Source organism: Polypterus senegalus, chromosome 12 (genome assembly GCF_016835505.1).
Source record: "Polypterus senegalus isolate Bchr_013 chromosome 12, ASM1683550v1, whole genome shotgun sequence".
Taxonomy (NCBI): domain Eukaryota; kingdom Metazoa; phylum Chordata; class Cladistia; order Polypteriformes; family Polypteridae; genus Polypterus; species Polypterus senegalus.
In genome coordinates, this window is record NC_053165.1 from 124,561,679 (window position 1) to 124,574,267 (window position 12,589).

At 40.5% G+C, this 12,589-nt stretch overlaps 1 protein-coding gene across 3 annotated transcripts in view; it reads right to left on the reverse strand.

The window, feature by feature from the left end:
- The window catches only part of map1aa (microtubule-associated protein 1Aa), a 296,824-nt gene that overhangs the window by 242,550 nt on the left and 41,685 nt on the right, over positions 1 to 12,589 (reverse strand). For all 3 annotated transcript variants that reach the window (XM_039773374.1, XM_039773371.1, XM_039773373.1), the window contains exon 2: positions 3,392 to 3,493. In XM_039773374.1, the coding sequence (XP_039629308.1) occupies positions 3,392 to 3,493 (102 nt within the window). The remainder of the gene's footprint in view (positions 1 to 3,391; positions 3,494 to 12,589) is intronic.

Genomic DNA, 12,589 nt, shown 5'->3' on the forward strand with positions numbered 1-12,589 from the left:
GATGCAAGAAGCGTGGGGCCATTCTAAGTGGGTAGACAATGAAAAAATGTCCGGGCATGAACAGTAATCATTCCATTGTAGTACAGTTTCCAATTTGGACAGATTTTAGATCACTAAATAAGAGAAGGATTCTCAGAAGCTAATGTAAATCACATGGAATCAGTAAATGCTATAAACCTGCATTTACCTGAAGTTTTCACATGTGAAGAAATGGATAACCTATTAGAAATAACAGGAACTACTAAGGAAGTATGGATTTGGAAATTGTATAGTGAGAAGTACTGCTTACGTTAAATTGGCTAAAATCTAATAAATTACCAGGACCAGATAACATTTATTCTTGAGTGCTTAAGAAGGTTAGTGAGAGCTTTTAAAAAATAGTGACGCATATTTTTTGAAAGTCACTGCAAACTGGAGAAATTCCTAAGGACTGGAACATAACAAATATTATCCAGTTATATAATAAGGGTGATCATGAACATCCATCTTACTATAGGTCAGTAAGCATAATGAACATCACAGGTAAATTAGTGAAGAAATTGTTCAGGAAAATATTGAGCTTCACATGGGAAAATAGGAGTTAGTGAACAGTCAGCATGGGTTTAGACAGGGCAGGTCATGTTTACTAACATTCTGGAAATCTATGAGAAAACAACAAAAGAATACAACAATAGAGGTTCCCGGGTCCTCCCTGCATGGAGTTTGCATGTTTTCCCCGTTTCTGTGTGGGTTTCCTCTGGGTGCTCCGGTTTCCTCCCACAGTTCAAAGACATGCAGGTTAAGTGCATTGGCGATCCTAAATTGTCCCTAGTGTGTGCTTGTTGTGTGGGTATGTGTATGTGTCCTGTGGTGGGTTGGTGCCCTGCCTGGCATTTGTTCCTGTCTTGCGCCCTGTGTTGGCTGGGATTGGCTCCAGCAGACCCCCGTGACCCTGTGTTAGGATATAGCAGGTTGGATAATGACTGACTGACTCTTGTTTATATAGTGTTAATTATGTAAAGGGGTAGGGCATAAGTAACATTACACATTGCAGTAACAGGTTTTTACAGTAGTGTTTTGAATTGATCACAGCATGGTGTAAGGCTACGTTGTAGTGTATGTGTTTTTGAGGTCTTTTGTGTGATGTCTGAAGGCAAAGTTTGGTTTTGATATATGATTACATGGTTTTGAGTAGAGAGTTTGGTTTTGACCTGGGAGTTTTAAGTTTGGGGACTTGAGTGTGCGGCTATGGCATTGTGCTTAGAGTTTTGAAAAACAGAAATCATTTTTAAGAAATGTGTCTAAGCAATTGAGAAAACCTGTAAGTACAGGTATTCTTGTGAGTATTTAACATAGGTTTATATGACAGAATTTATATTTCTACTATATAAATTTGTGAGTAGGCAAAATTTGCATTTCATTTTCAAAAAAGCTCATACTAAACAGGGCATTTTCACTCTTCTTACATGAACTCTTAGATTCTCACCTACTGATCAAATCACAATCCAGTTTTATTAGTTATAAAATCATAAACAAATATATTGGTGTAATTGAAGTGGTTAAAGAGATACTACTTCTATTCTTTACTTTTTCAGACCCTGAGCACTTTTCTGATGCTGATGGCTGGCTTAAGGGCACAAAATAGTCTGTGTGTGAAAGGCCTCTATCTAATTATAACTATATAGTCGATGCCCGCTGTAGTATACGGTGGTGTAAAAATATGAACGGAAAACGGTGCATTGCCTTCGTCAACCGTTTGTGTCAAGAAATAACCCACTGATAGGAACAGGCAGTTGCCGGATCCCGGAATACAGATGACGTTGTACAAAAACCTGTCGAGAGAAAAGATACTGTCGTTCATTTTATAACAAAGGCTTAGGAAACAACTGTTGCAGTATAACGAAAATAGAAAGGTGTATGGGAGGCCGCAGCCAGCGTGTGGAAGGGTTTGTATGAGGACGGATAGGAATCAAGAAATGCTGTGTCGGCTGCATGTGGGCGGGATCGATTTTGAAGAGGAAGGAACAGGATAGTCCAAAGGAGGAATAGGAATCGAAAAAAGCTGGATGGGGGTATATGGGAGGCGGCAGGCTGTGTGGGGAAGGGTTTGGAAGAGGACAAATAGGAATCGAGAAATGCTGTGTCAGCTGCATGTGGGCAGGACCGGTTTTGAAGAGGAGCCACAGACATCGTGGGGAAGGGTTTGGAAGAGGATGAATAGAAATCAAGAAATGTTGTGTCTGCTGCGTGTGGGTGGGACTGGTTTTGAAGTGGAAGCATGACGAACCAGAAGAGAAATATATATAAGAGATGTCTTTAATATGGTGATATGATAATTCTGTTAGCTTCTATAAAGTCATTAACCTATTTATTACTTGATTAAACCATTATAGCGAATGAGAGTTATGTTAATAGCACAACTAGTACTTTGGAATTATTTTTTGATTTATTTCAGTTTATATTGACTATCAAACAAATTTTGAATGTGTGAAGGCAAGGGAATACTTTTGTAGTACAGACCACATAGGGGAAGACGTAAACAAACTCTTCTTATATCAGAGTATTTAATACTTACAAACTACCAGAGATGTAAAAAGGCATGTTTGCTTTTAACTTTATTCATATTAAATAAAATAATAGATATTTTCTTATATTGCAGTTTCAGTTTCAGTTTAGATTTTAAACACAGTATGCCCATTATATTTTCAAAGATGTTTCAGTATTTATATTGTGAGGGACAGCTGGTACTCTTGTCTGGCCAGGACACCCTCAACACAGAAGGACAGGGGAGACAGCATGCATGGGGTGCTGTCTAACCCGGACTGCTATATGGTAGCACCCCTAGGTTGCGGCAGTGCCACGGTTTCCCAAAGTGCATAATAGGAGCAGGAGTTCTTAGGCTGAGCCCTGTTGGGTTCTGTTGGTGCTGCCAGGGGTTTCTGGGGGGATTATCAAGCCATACCTTGTTGTGCTCCTGGACCACAAGTATGGGACACAGGAAATACTCCCAGGTTTCATATAAAAGGAGCTGCCTGCCCCTGCTCGAAAAGTCAGAATCAATAAGAAGGAGGATAACACATGTGTGGAGGATTGGAAGCAGTAACTAAGATAGAGAGTGAAAGATAGAGAAGAAGCCAAAGAGTTGATGTTTGATGCTTGTGCTTTATACTGTATTGTGGCTGTGGTAGGAAAAGCTTATAAATGATGAGTTTCCACAACAAACACTCTTGTTCATTTTATACTTGTGTCTGAGCCTTTGTGTTGGGTGTCAGGGAGCCACTATATATATAAATATATAAATATATTTTATGGTCCATTATAGCTGAAGTGTTACCTAGTCATTTATTCGTCATTAAATTACCCAACAAAGACCCTGTAAGTCTTGAAAAATGTAGCTGCAGTTCACACTGACCTTTGACCTCAGACGAAAACTGTGCAGAGTGGCGAGTCACAAACAGATGTAGTTGCTGGTTCAAGTCACAAACAGAAAGGTCAATATCCCAAGATCGAAGTCCTGTAAATTATAAATGAAAAATGTTTTTACATTAGTGTAGAAAAAAAGAAAATTAAAACACAGCATCAGTTATGCACACACAATCTTTACAGTATAAACACATATCTAACATTTATGCCTGTTTTTTCTGCAAATAAACATAAGTAATGACTGAAATTAAGTTTGACTGTTATTTGAAATTGTCTTGTTGTTTACTGAAATTTGGCAGTGAATGATGAGTGTTAATATAACTGACTGCATTCATTAAGTTATATTCTTTCAGGGGTAATAATTTCAGTGTGGACAGTCATAGCTACTGTATTCTGTAACTGAAGAAAACCTGTGACTTTCATTAAAGTATCTGTACAGTGCCTTTACAGGTAGTTATCTAATGTCAGATCCATGAAACCTGGCAAAAGCACAACCCTTGAAGTGGTTCCTGGCCTTTGTTAAGGTATTCTGAAGTGTAGCCCTTTCAGAGAAAGAAATCCAAAAAGTCCAACACATCTGTTAATCCTGCCAGGAGTGTGAAACATGTCATAATACACGAGCTGGGATGAGCGTGGGCAAGCACTTAGTTGGTGGGGTGAGTAGACACAAAAGTCTTGACTGGAAGTGAAGGAGACAGAAAGAGAGGTAGAAACAGGAACTGAGAAATGTTCTTGGGTATGGTACTGTGATAGGCAAGCTATCATGCTGCCCCACCAGGTAGACAAGGAAAGACTTATAAGTTAAAATGGCAGCAGGTTTATTCTTTTCTGTTTATTTTGTATTATTATCTGTTTCTGATAGGAAAAGCTATAGCATAGCAGTCCAAAAACCACCACACCTTCCTGCTCAGCAACTCAAAACAGTGTTTATTTGCAACAGATTAAATTTAAAATAAAATATTTATCTAATATATAAGTATGCAATACTGTACAGGAAAAGTAGTTTCTCATTTAGAATAATTAATAGAAAACAATAATGGAAATACACATGTACATTGGCTTAATGTATTTCCGGCGCCGCATCCGAGTGGCAGCCTTTCCAGCAGCTCCATATATGACTTTATCTTTTTACCTTTTTATCTCTATTTTTCTCTATTTCACTGATCACTTCTACCACTTTCTTTTATGTGGAATTGCTCCCTGGACACTTTTTACTATTTTACTACTTGACATGGATTTTAACACTCCGAGAATCGCCTATTCAAGTAGTCAGCTTAAAGCAAGAAGAAATGCTTATGCCGGTGTGGTTCCTTATTTACTTGACGAAGTAAGAAGACGATATCGGGGCAGCCAAGCCAGCGCAAAGATAAAAGATGAGATTAAATCGAGACAACTTGAGAGAAAATGGCGTTATAAACCGTCGGTGCCTTCTGTGATCCTGGGAAATGTGAACTCACTACCAAATAAGATCGACGAACTGGCTGTGCTGGTGAAAAATGTCAGAACCTACAGAGAATGCAGCTTGCTGTGTTTTAGTGAAACATGGCTAACAACTACCATTCCAGATGCTAACGTGGAGCTACCGGGTTTAGCACAGTTAGAGCGGACAGACGCAAGTACCTGCGGAAAGAAGAAAGGAGGAGGACTCGCTCTCTATGTCAATACAAAGTGTTGCAACTCAGGACATGTAAACGTTAAAATCTCCACTTGCTGCAGGGACATCGAACTGTTGGCCGTAAGTCTGTGCCCCTATTACTTGCCCAGAGAGTTTGGACACGTGATTGTTGTTATTGTTTACATCCCCTCAAGGGAACGCGGAGATGGCGAATGACATCATCCATTCCGCAGTTGCTAAGTTACAAACGCAGCACCCTGAGGCACTTGTGCTAATCGCTGGAGACTTTAACCATGTAACGCTGGACAAAACATTACCTGCCTTCTCCCAGTATGTGGATTGTAACACTCGGGGAAACAGGACTATCGACCTACTGTATGCAAACGTTAAAGACGCATACAGCGCCACCCCACTGCCTGCTCTTGGGAAAGCAGATCATAACCTGGTTCTGCTTCAGCCTCAATACAAACCAAGAGTGAGGGCGCTACCTACAACTACACGCTCATTCAGGAAGTGGTCCCCTGAGGCAGAGCAGGCTCTGAGAGACTGCTTTGGAACTACAGACTGGGATATATTGCTTGGGTCACATAGTGAGAACATTGAAGAGGCTGTTGAATGCACAACTGATTACATCAACTTCTGTATGGACATTGTAGTTCCAGTAAGAACAGTATGCTGCTATGCTAACAACAAGCCATGGGTTACAAGTGACATCAAGGGCCTTTTGAACCAGAAGAAAAGGGCTTTTAAAGGTGGTGATCAGCATGAGCTCAAACGCGTGCAGAAGGAACTCCGAGTCCAGCTCAGGGCAGCGAAAGAGCAGTACAGGAGAAAGCTGGAGCAGAAGTTGCAGAACAACAGCATGAAGGAAGTGTGGGATGGGATGAAGATTATCACTGGCTGCAGCTCGAAGCAGGGTGCCGCCATCGAGACAGACGTGGAGAGAGCAAACCAAATGAACAACTTCTTTAATAGGTTTGATCACAGTAACCCACTCTCACCTCGAGTACTGCATCCTCCAACCATCCTTCTGCTGATACCAGCATAGGTGAGACATCCCCACCCACAATTACAGCAGCCCATGTGAGCAGAGAGCTGAAAAGGCAAAGCAGCGGGTCCAGATGGTGTATCGCCACGACTGCTGAAGGCATGTCCGTTGGAACTGGGGAGTCCTCTACAGCGCATCTTCAACCTGAGCCTGGAACACGGGAGAGTCCCAAGGCTTTGGAAAACATGTTGTATCACCCTGTCCCAAAGGTATCACGTCCTAGTGAGCTGAATGATTTCCGGCCTGTTGCTCTGGCATCACATCTGATGAAGACCATGGAGCGGCTGCTGCTTCACCACCTGAGGCCACAGGTCCGCCACGCCCTCGACCCTCTGCAGTTCGCATACCAGGAGAAGGTGGGAGCGGAGGATGCCATCATCTATATGCTACACGATCCCTCTCCCACCTGGACAGAGGCAGTGGTGCTGTAAGAATTATGTTTTGGACTTCTCTAGCGCCTTCAACACCATCCAACCTCTGCTCCTTAGAGACAAGCTGACTGAGATGGGAGTAGACTCACACCTGGTGGCATGGATTGTGGACTATCTTACAGACAGACCTCAATATGTGCGTCTTGGGAACTGCAGGTCTGACATTGTGTTCAGCAATACAGGGCCACAGGGGACTGTACTTTCTCGGTCCTGTTCAATCTATATACATCAGACTTCCAATATGACTCGAGTCCTGCCACGTGCAAAAGTTCGCTGATGACACTGCTATTGTGGGCTGCATCAGGTGTGGGCAGGAGGAGGAGTACAGAAAGTTAATCAAAGACTTTGTTAAATGGTGCGACTCAAACCACTTACACCTTAACACCAGCAAGACCAAGGAGCTGGTGGTGGATTTTAGGAGGCCTAGGCCCCTCATGGACCCTGTGATCATCAGAGGTGACTGTGTGCAGAGGGTGCAGACCTTAAATATCTGGGAGTGCAGCTGGATGACAAATTGGACTGGACTGCCAATACTGATGCTCTATGTAAGAAAGGTCAGAGCAGACTATACTTTCTGAGAAGGTTGGCATCCTTCAACATCTGCAGTAAGATGCTGCAGATGTTCTACCAGACGGTTGTGGCGAGTGCCCTCTTCTACGCGGTGGTGTGCTGGGGTGGCAGCATAAAGATGAAAGACGCCTCACGCCTGGACAAACTTGTTAAGAAGGCAGGCTGTATTGTAGGAGTAAAGTTGGACAGTTTAACATCTGTGACAGAGCAACGGGCATTAAGCAAACTCCTGTCAATCATGGAGAATCCACTGCATCCACTTAACAGTGTCATTTCCAGGCAGAGGAGTAGCTTCAGTGACAGACTTTTGTCACTGTCCTGCTCCACTGACAGACTGAGGAGATCGTTCCTCCCCCACACTATGCGACTCTTCAATTCCACCCGGGGGAGTAAATGCTAACATTAATTTTTTTTTTTCATTTTTTTCATATTTATTACTATTTAATTTAATATTGTTTCTTTGTATCAGTATTCTGCTGCTGGATTATGTGAATTTCCCCTTGGGATTAATAAAGTATCTATCTATCTATCTATCTATCTATCTATCTATCTATCTATCTATCTATCTATCTATCTATCTATCTATCTATCTATCTATCTATCTATCTATCTATCTATCTATCTATCTATCTATCTATCTATCTATCTATCTATCTATCTATCTATCTATCTATCTATCTATCTATCTATCTATCTATCTATCTATCTATCTATCCACCAGCACAGTTTCAGTGTAATTTTGCCTTGACAGTTGCATAGATTTATGTCCTACAGCTCCACCCTGGTATCCCTCTCTTTACTGGTTTCAAAGAATTTTGCTAACATACACCTTGAAATTACTGAGTTCTATCTCTGTGTTTAATCTTTCATTTAGAATCAATATGTACATATGTGTGACCTTAGCCATTGTTCTTCATGTAACATCAGCAAGATGAGCAGTCTTCATCACCGAATGTCGTAACAAAAATTAATGCTCCCTCTCAGTCAGTGAAAGTGCTTATGTTATGCCACCCAATGCAGTCAGCAAGTGAATCTCTACAACATTTTGATACTTGGCATCAAACATAATAGAATGTCTATTGCTTAGTTACATTGATCTGAACGCTGCAGAGACATATGTTTTCAATATAACCTCTTACTAAAATACAATATTTCCTTTATGTTTTCACTTTTATAATGCTAATACTCTCTTTGTAACTTTAAATTATTCTGGAGCATTATATGATTCTGGAGCATTATACTGTATTATGAAGTAAGTGACAATAAAGCCATGAAATAGAAAAGAAAATAATATGTTTAACAGGTTTATGAGGTTTTCCTTTTTAATTTATAAGGCAGACATTGGATCCATTTGTTTATTATTGGTTACCTGCTTCATAACTTATTCTTGCCGAACTGAATATAGCACATAACATATATAGTACAGTATAGTATGGTACATAACATATTGAAAAAGAAACTGTGAGAAATTAAGAAAGTATTTCTTTATAATGTTACCAATGTGCCTACATACAGAATGCTTCATATGTTTGCAGAATTACCTTGCAAATTTGCCACAGTAAATGTCTGCCATGTACTGTTGATGTAGTTGATGTGCATAAGTCACCATTAAGCCTACTGACAATAGCATATGTTTGCAGCTCTTTGACACTTATCGAAAAAAGATGTGTTAAATAATTCAGTCTGCAGAAGCATATTACTAAGTTCAGTTTTCACAAATTGTGTATGAAAAGTATCAAGGAGAAGAGGAGAATCTGAAACCACAAAGAAAGGAGTTTACTACAGTGGTGAGAGTATAAAAGTACTGTCAGAGTATACATAAGATGTTTTCTTTTTTTGTAAACAATTTTTCATTTATTTTTAAAGAAAAAAGGGAAACAGCTAAATGAGATAAGTGGCAAATCAAAAAAAAAAAGAAGGTCCCCAACTTGCTGGTCCGCAACTCATCCCATTCATAGTTAGCTGGGAAAGGATGTAGAGAGAGCAAAAAAGGCAGTGTGCTTGCCTTGCATGTCACCCTAAGACTAAAATAAATGATTTACATTTTTTTTCTTTTTTTCTAAAGATGATATTAGAACATAATGAAAACTTTTGATAAGAACAAGCCATTCAGCCCAACAAAGCTTGCCAGTCTTATACACCTCGTTCATCCAAAGCATTATGTAGTCGAGTTTTGAATGTACTTAGAGCTCTAATGTCCATCACACTATTTGGTAATTTATTCCATGTGTCTATAATTTTCTGTGTAAAAGTCTTCCTTATGTTTATCCAAATTTTATCTTGTCAGAGGTGCCAGGGGCGACGACCCAGCCGGGACGCCATAAAGGACCAGAAGAGGGCGTGCGCCCGCCTTGGATCACGTGGGGGCCGCCACCCTGGTTGGTTTGGGGGCCACGGGTTGAGGGCATTGAAGCCCAACCCTGTAGGGGCCCGTGGTCACCGCCAGGGGGTGCCCCAATGCCTTGGGAACCCTGGACCTCAGTACTTCCACCACACCAGAAAGTGCTGGGGGGAAGAGTAGCAGGGACACCTGGAATGCTTCCAGGAGTACAACTGGCACTTCCGCCACACAGGGGCGTGTCGACAAGTGATTGCCGTGGAGCACCTGGAGCATATCCGGGTGAGGATTAAAGGGCTGGAGTCGGGTGGAAGAAGGACTAAGCAGAGGAGAGTGGAGGCGGCCTGAAGAGTGGAGGCATTGTGTGGTGTTGGCCAGGACTTTGGGGACTTGGGGTTTGTGTGCACTTGGACTGTGTAAATAATAGTGTTGTAAATAAACGTTTGGTGGGTGAAAAACAACATGTCTGCCTGTCTGTGCCCGGGTAACGTTTACAACCCCTAACAAGTTTTCAACTGTGACCTGTGTTCTTGTGAACCTATTTTAAAGTAACAGTCTCAATGCACTGCACTCAATGCACTCAGCTTCCTTTCATAATTTTAAACACTTTAGTTATGTCACCTCTTAATCTTCATTTCCTGAAACTTAAAAGGTGCACTTCCTTCAGTTGTTCCTCATAACTCATCCCCATGCAGACCTGGACTCAGCTTAGTTGCTCTTCTCCAGACATTTTTTAGTGCTGCTGTATCTTTTCATAGCTGGGAGACCAAAACTGCACATAGTAATCCGTGTGTGGCAACCCTAGTGTGGTATAAAGCTTAAAAATAACCTTTTGACTTGTATTGTATACATCAAGGTGCTATATAACCTAACATACTGTTAGCCTTCTTAATGAATTCTGAACAATAATAGTAATAGTCCACTATCAATCCAAAGTCCTTCTCATAAACAGTACTTTCAGTTTTCAGACTTTCCATTGTGTATTCAGATTGGAAATTCCTACATGCAATTACATGCAATACCTTATAAAATTACTTGCATTAAATTTTATCTGCCACAATCCATGCTCCTCTGTGATGTTTCAATGGATTCTAAATTATTTGCCAATCCTCCTAGCTTGGTATTATCTACAATCTTAACCAGCTTCTTATTTATATACCCATGGCCACACACATGCGATTGGGAGGCAGCTAAAAGGCCCGAATAATGGTAATTCCAGGTAAGACCAGGGGGCGACAAAGTGCACTGTCTTTCCTTCTCAGTCCCTTGCAGGCCATCCATGGGAAATCCCACACGGTTCTGGCGCTTCTGATGACGTCACTTTCCATCGCCTCTGATGGCAAAACTTCCGTTCAGGTCCTTCTAATGATGCCACTTCTGGTCCCTTTCAGTTCCAGGCCCTCTGATGATGTCACTTCCGGGCTCTCCAATGACATCACTTCCTATCTCGGCAAATAAAGCTGCCATCTTTGACAATCTTCCTCAGTTCTGTTTTGGACTCAAAACTATAGGCAACTCCTAAAAATTACCCATTTGCAGTCTGGGAATATTATACAGGTGGCTGCCCCAAACCTTTCTTGATGTTTTGGTTTCTTCTTGCGACACCATCCAGATTCAGATCATAATAGCATTCAGTTCTGATAAGGTTCACCCTCTGCCTCCTGTGTTTTAGCCAATTTTGGACCCATCTACACATATCCTAAATTTCCACTTCTTTTAGTTTAACGTCCAACCTGTCATGTGGGACCTTATCAAATGTTTCCTGAACATCAAGATAAACCATACCATATGCACTACTCTGATTGTATCCTTTTGTTGGTTCCTCAAAGAATTCCAGGATGTTAGCAAAATATAACCTCTCTAACTGAACCCATGCTGACTGTTCACTAAAGCTCCTGCCATGAATCTTCTTCTTAATAATTCCTTGCAGTAATTTACCTGTGGTTCATATTAGGCTTACTTCGCTTATTTGGATCTACCCCATCACTCTTTTATATAATGAAATAATATTTGATATTTCCAGTCCTTGGAATTTCCCCATTGGGCAATGACTTTCTAAAAATATGTTTATAGAGATTTACATGCACTCAATAACCTCCTTAAATGTTATGTTATCCTGGTGACTTCCTTGGTTTCAGCCTGTTTAATCTAAGCAGTATTTCTCCAACTACAATTACCAGATTGCTCAGTGCCTCATTAGTCATAACTGCTGGGAGACTTTCCACTTCTTCACTTATAAAAACTTCAGAAAAATACATATGTAATGCTCTTAACATTTCACTGTCTGTATGTTTTAATTCCCCATTACTCTTCCTGATACACTTCACCTTTTCTTTCACTCTTCTTTTACTATTAAAATACTGAAAGAAACTGTTTGGGTCATCTTTTGCCTTATCTGCCATGTTTTTTTCTAACTTCCTTTAAGTATCCCTAATATCTTTCTTGATGATTGTCCTAATGCTGTCACACCCTCTACAATTTGCATTAGTCATTTCTGCCTTATACAGCCGTTTTTTAATTTGCAGCATTTTCTGCATTACCTTATTAACCCATTACAGAACTTTTAAAATTTCCTACTAATTCTACATTATTACTAGTCCTGCACTATATTTAAAATGTTTTTAAACCTGTTCCACTGTTTCTCAACTTTTTCAACAATTAAAAGTTTATCCCATTTGATTCCATTTCAACACATCTTTTCGAAATTTGCCCTACCAAAATTAAACATTTTTATTCTTTGTATCTACAATCTATGATCCAAAACACTAAGAACTGTATTATATTAAGGCCCCTTGATGCTAGTTGGTCAATCATCTTTACACCCTCAGTTCTATCCAGGGGCCTCATGTATAAACAGTGTGTATGCACAGACATGTTGCATAAGAACGTTTCCACGTTCAAATCTCGATGTATAAAACCTTCACTTGGCGTAAAACCATGCACATTTCCATGGCACCTCATACCTTGTTGTATTCAAATTCTCCACTCGGTTTTGCAGAATGGCGGCACCCAGCGTCAAAGCAGTGCTACTGTTCCTATGTGGTTATCCTTTCCTTTCCTGACGCGGCTTTATAAATACACTGAAATTAATCGCATATTGTTTATTAGTGTAATGCATCTGATTGTAATTAACCTGTAACAATATAATGGTCCAGGGAATAGCCATAGTATTCCAAATACCATAA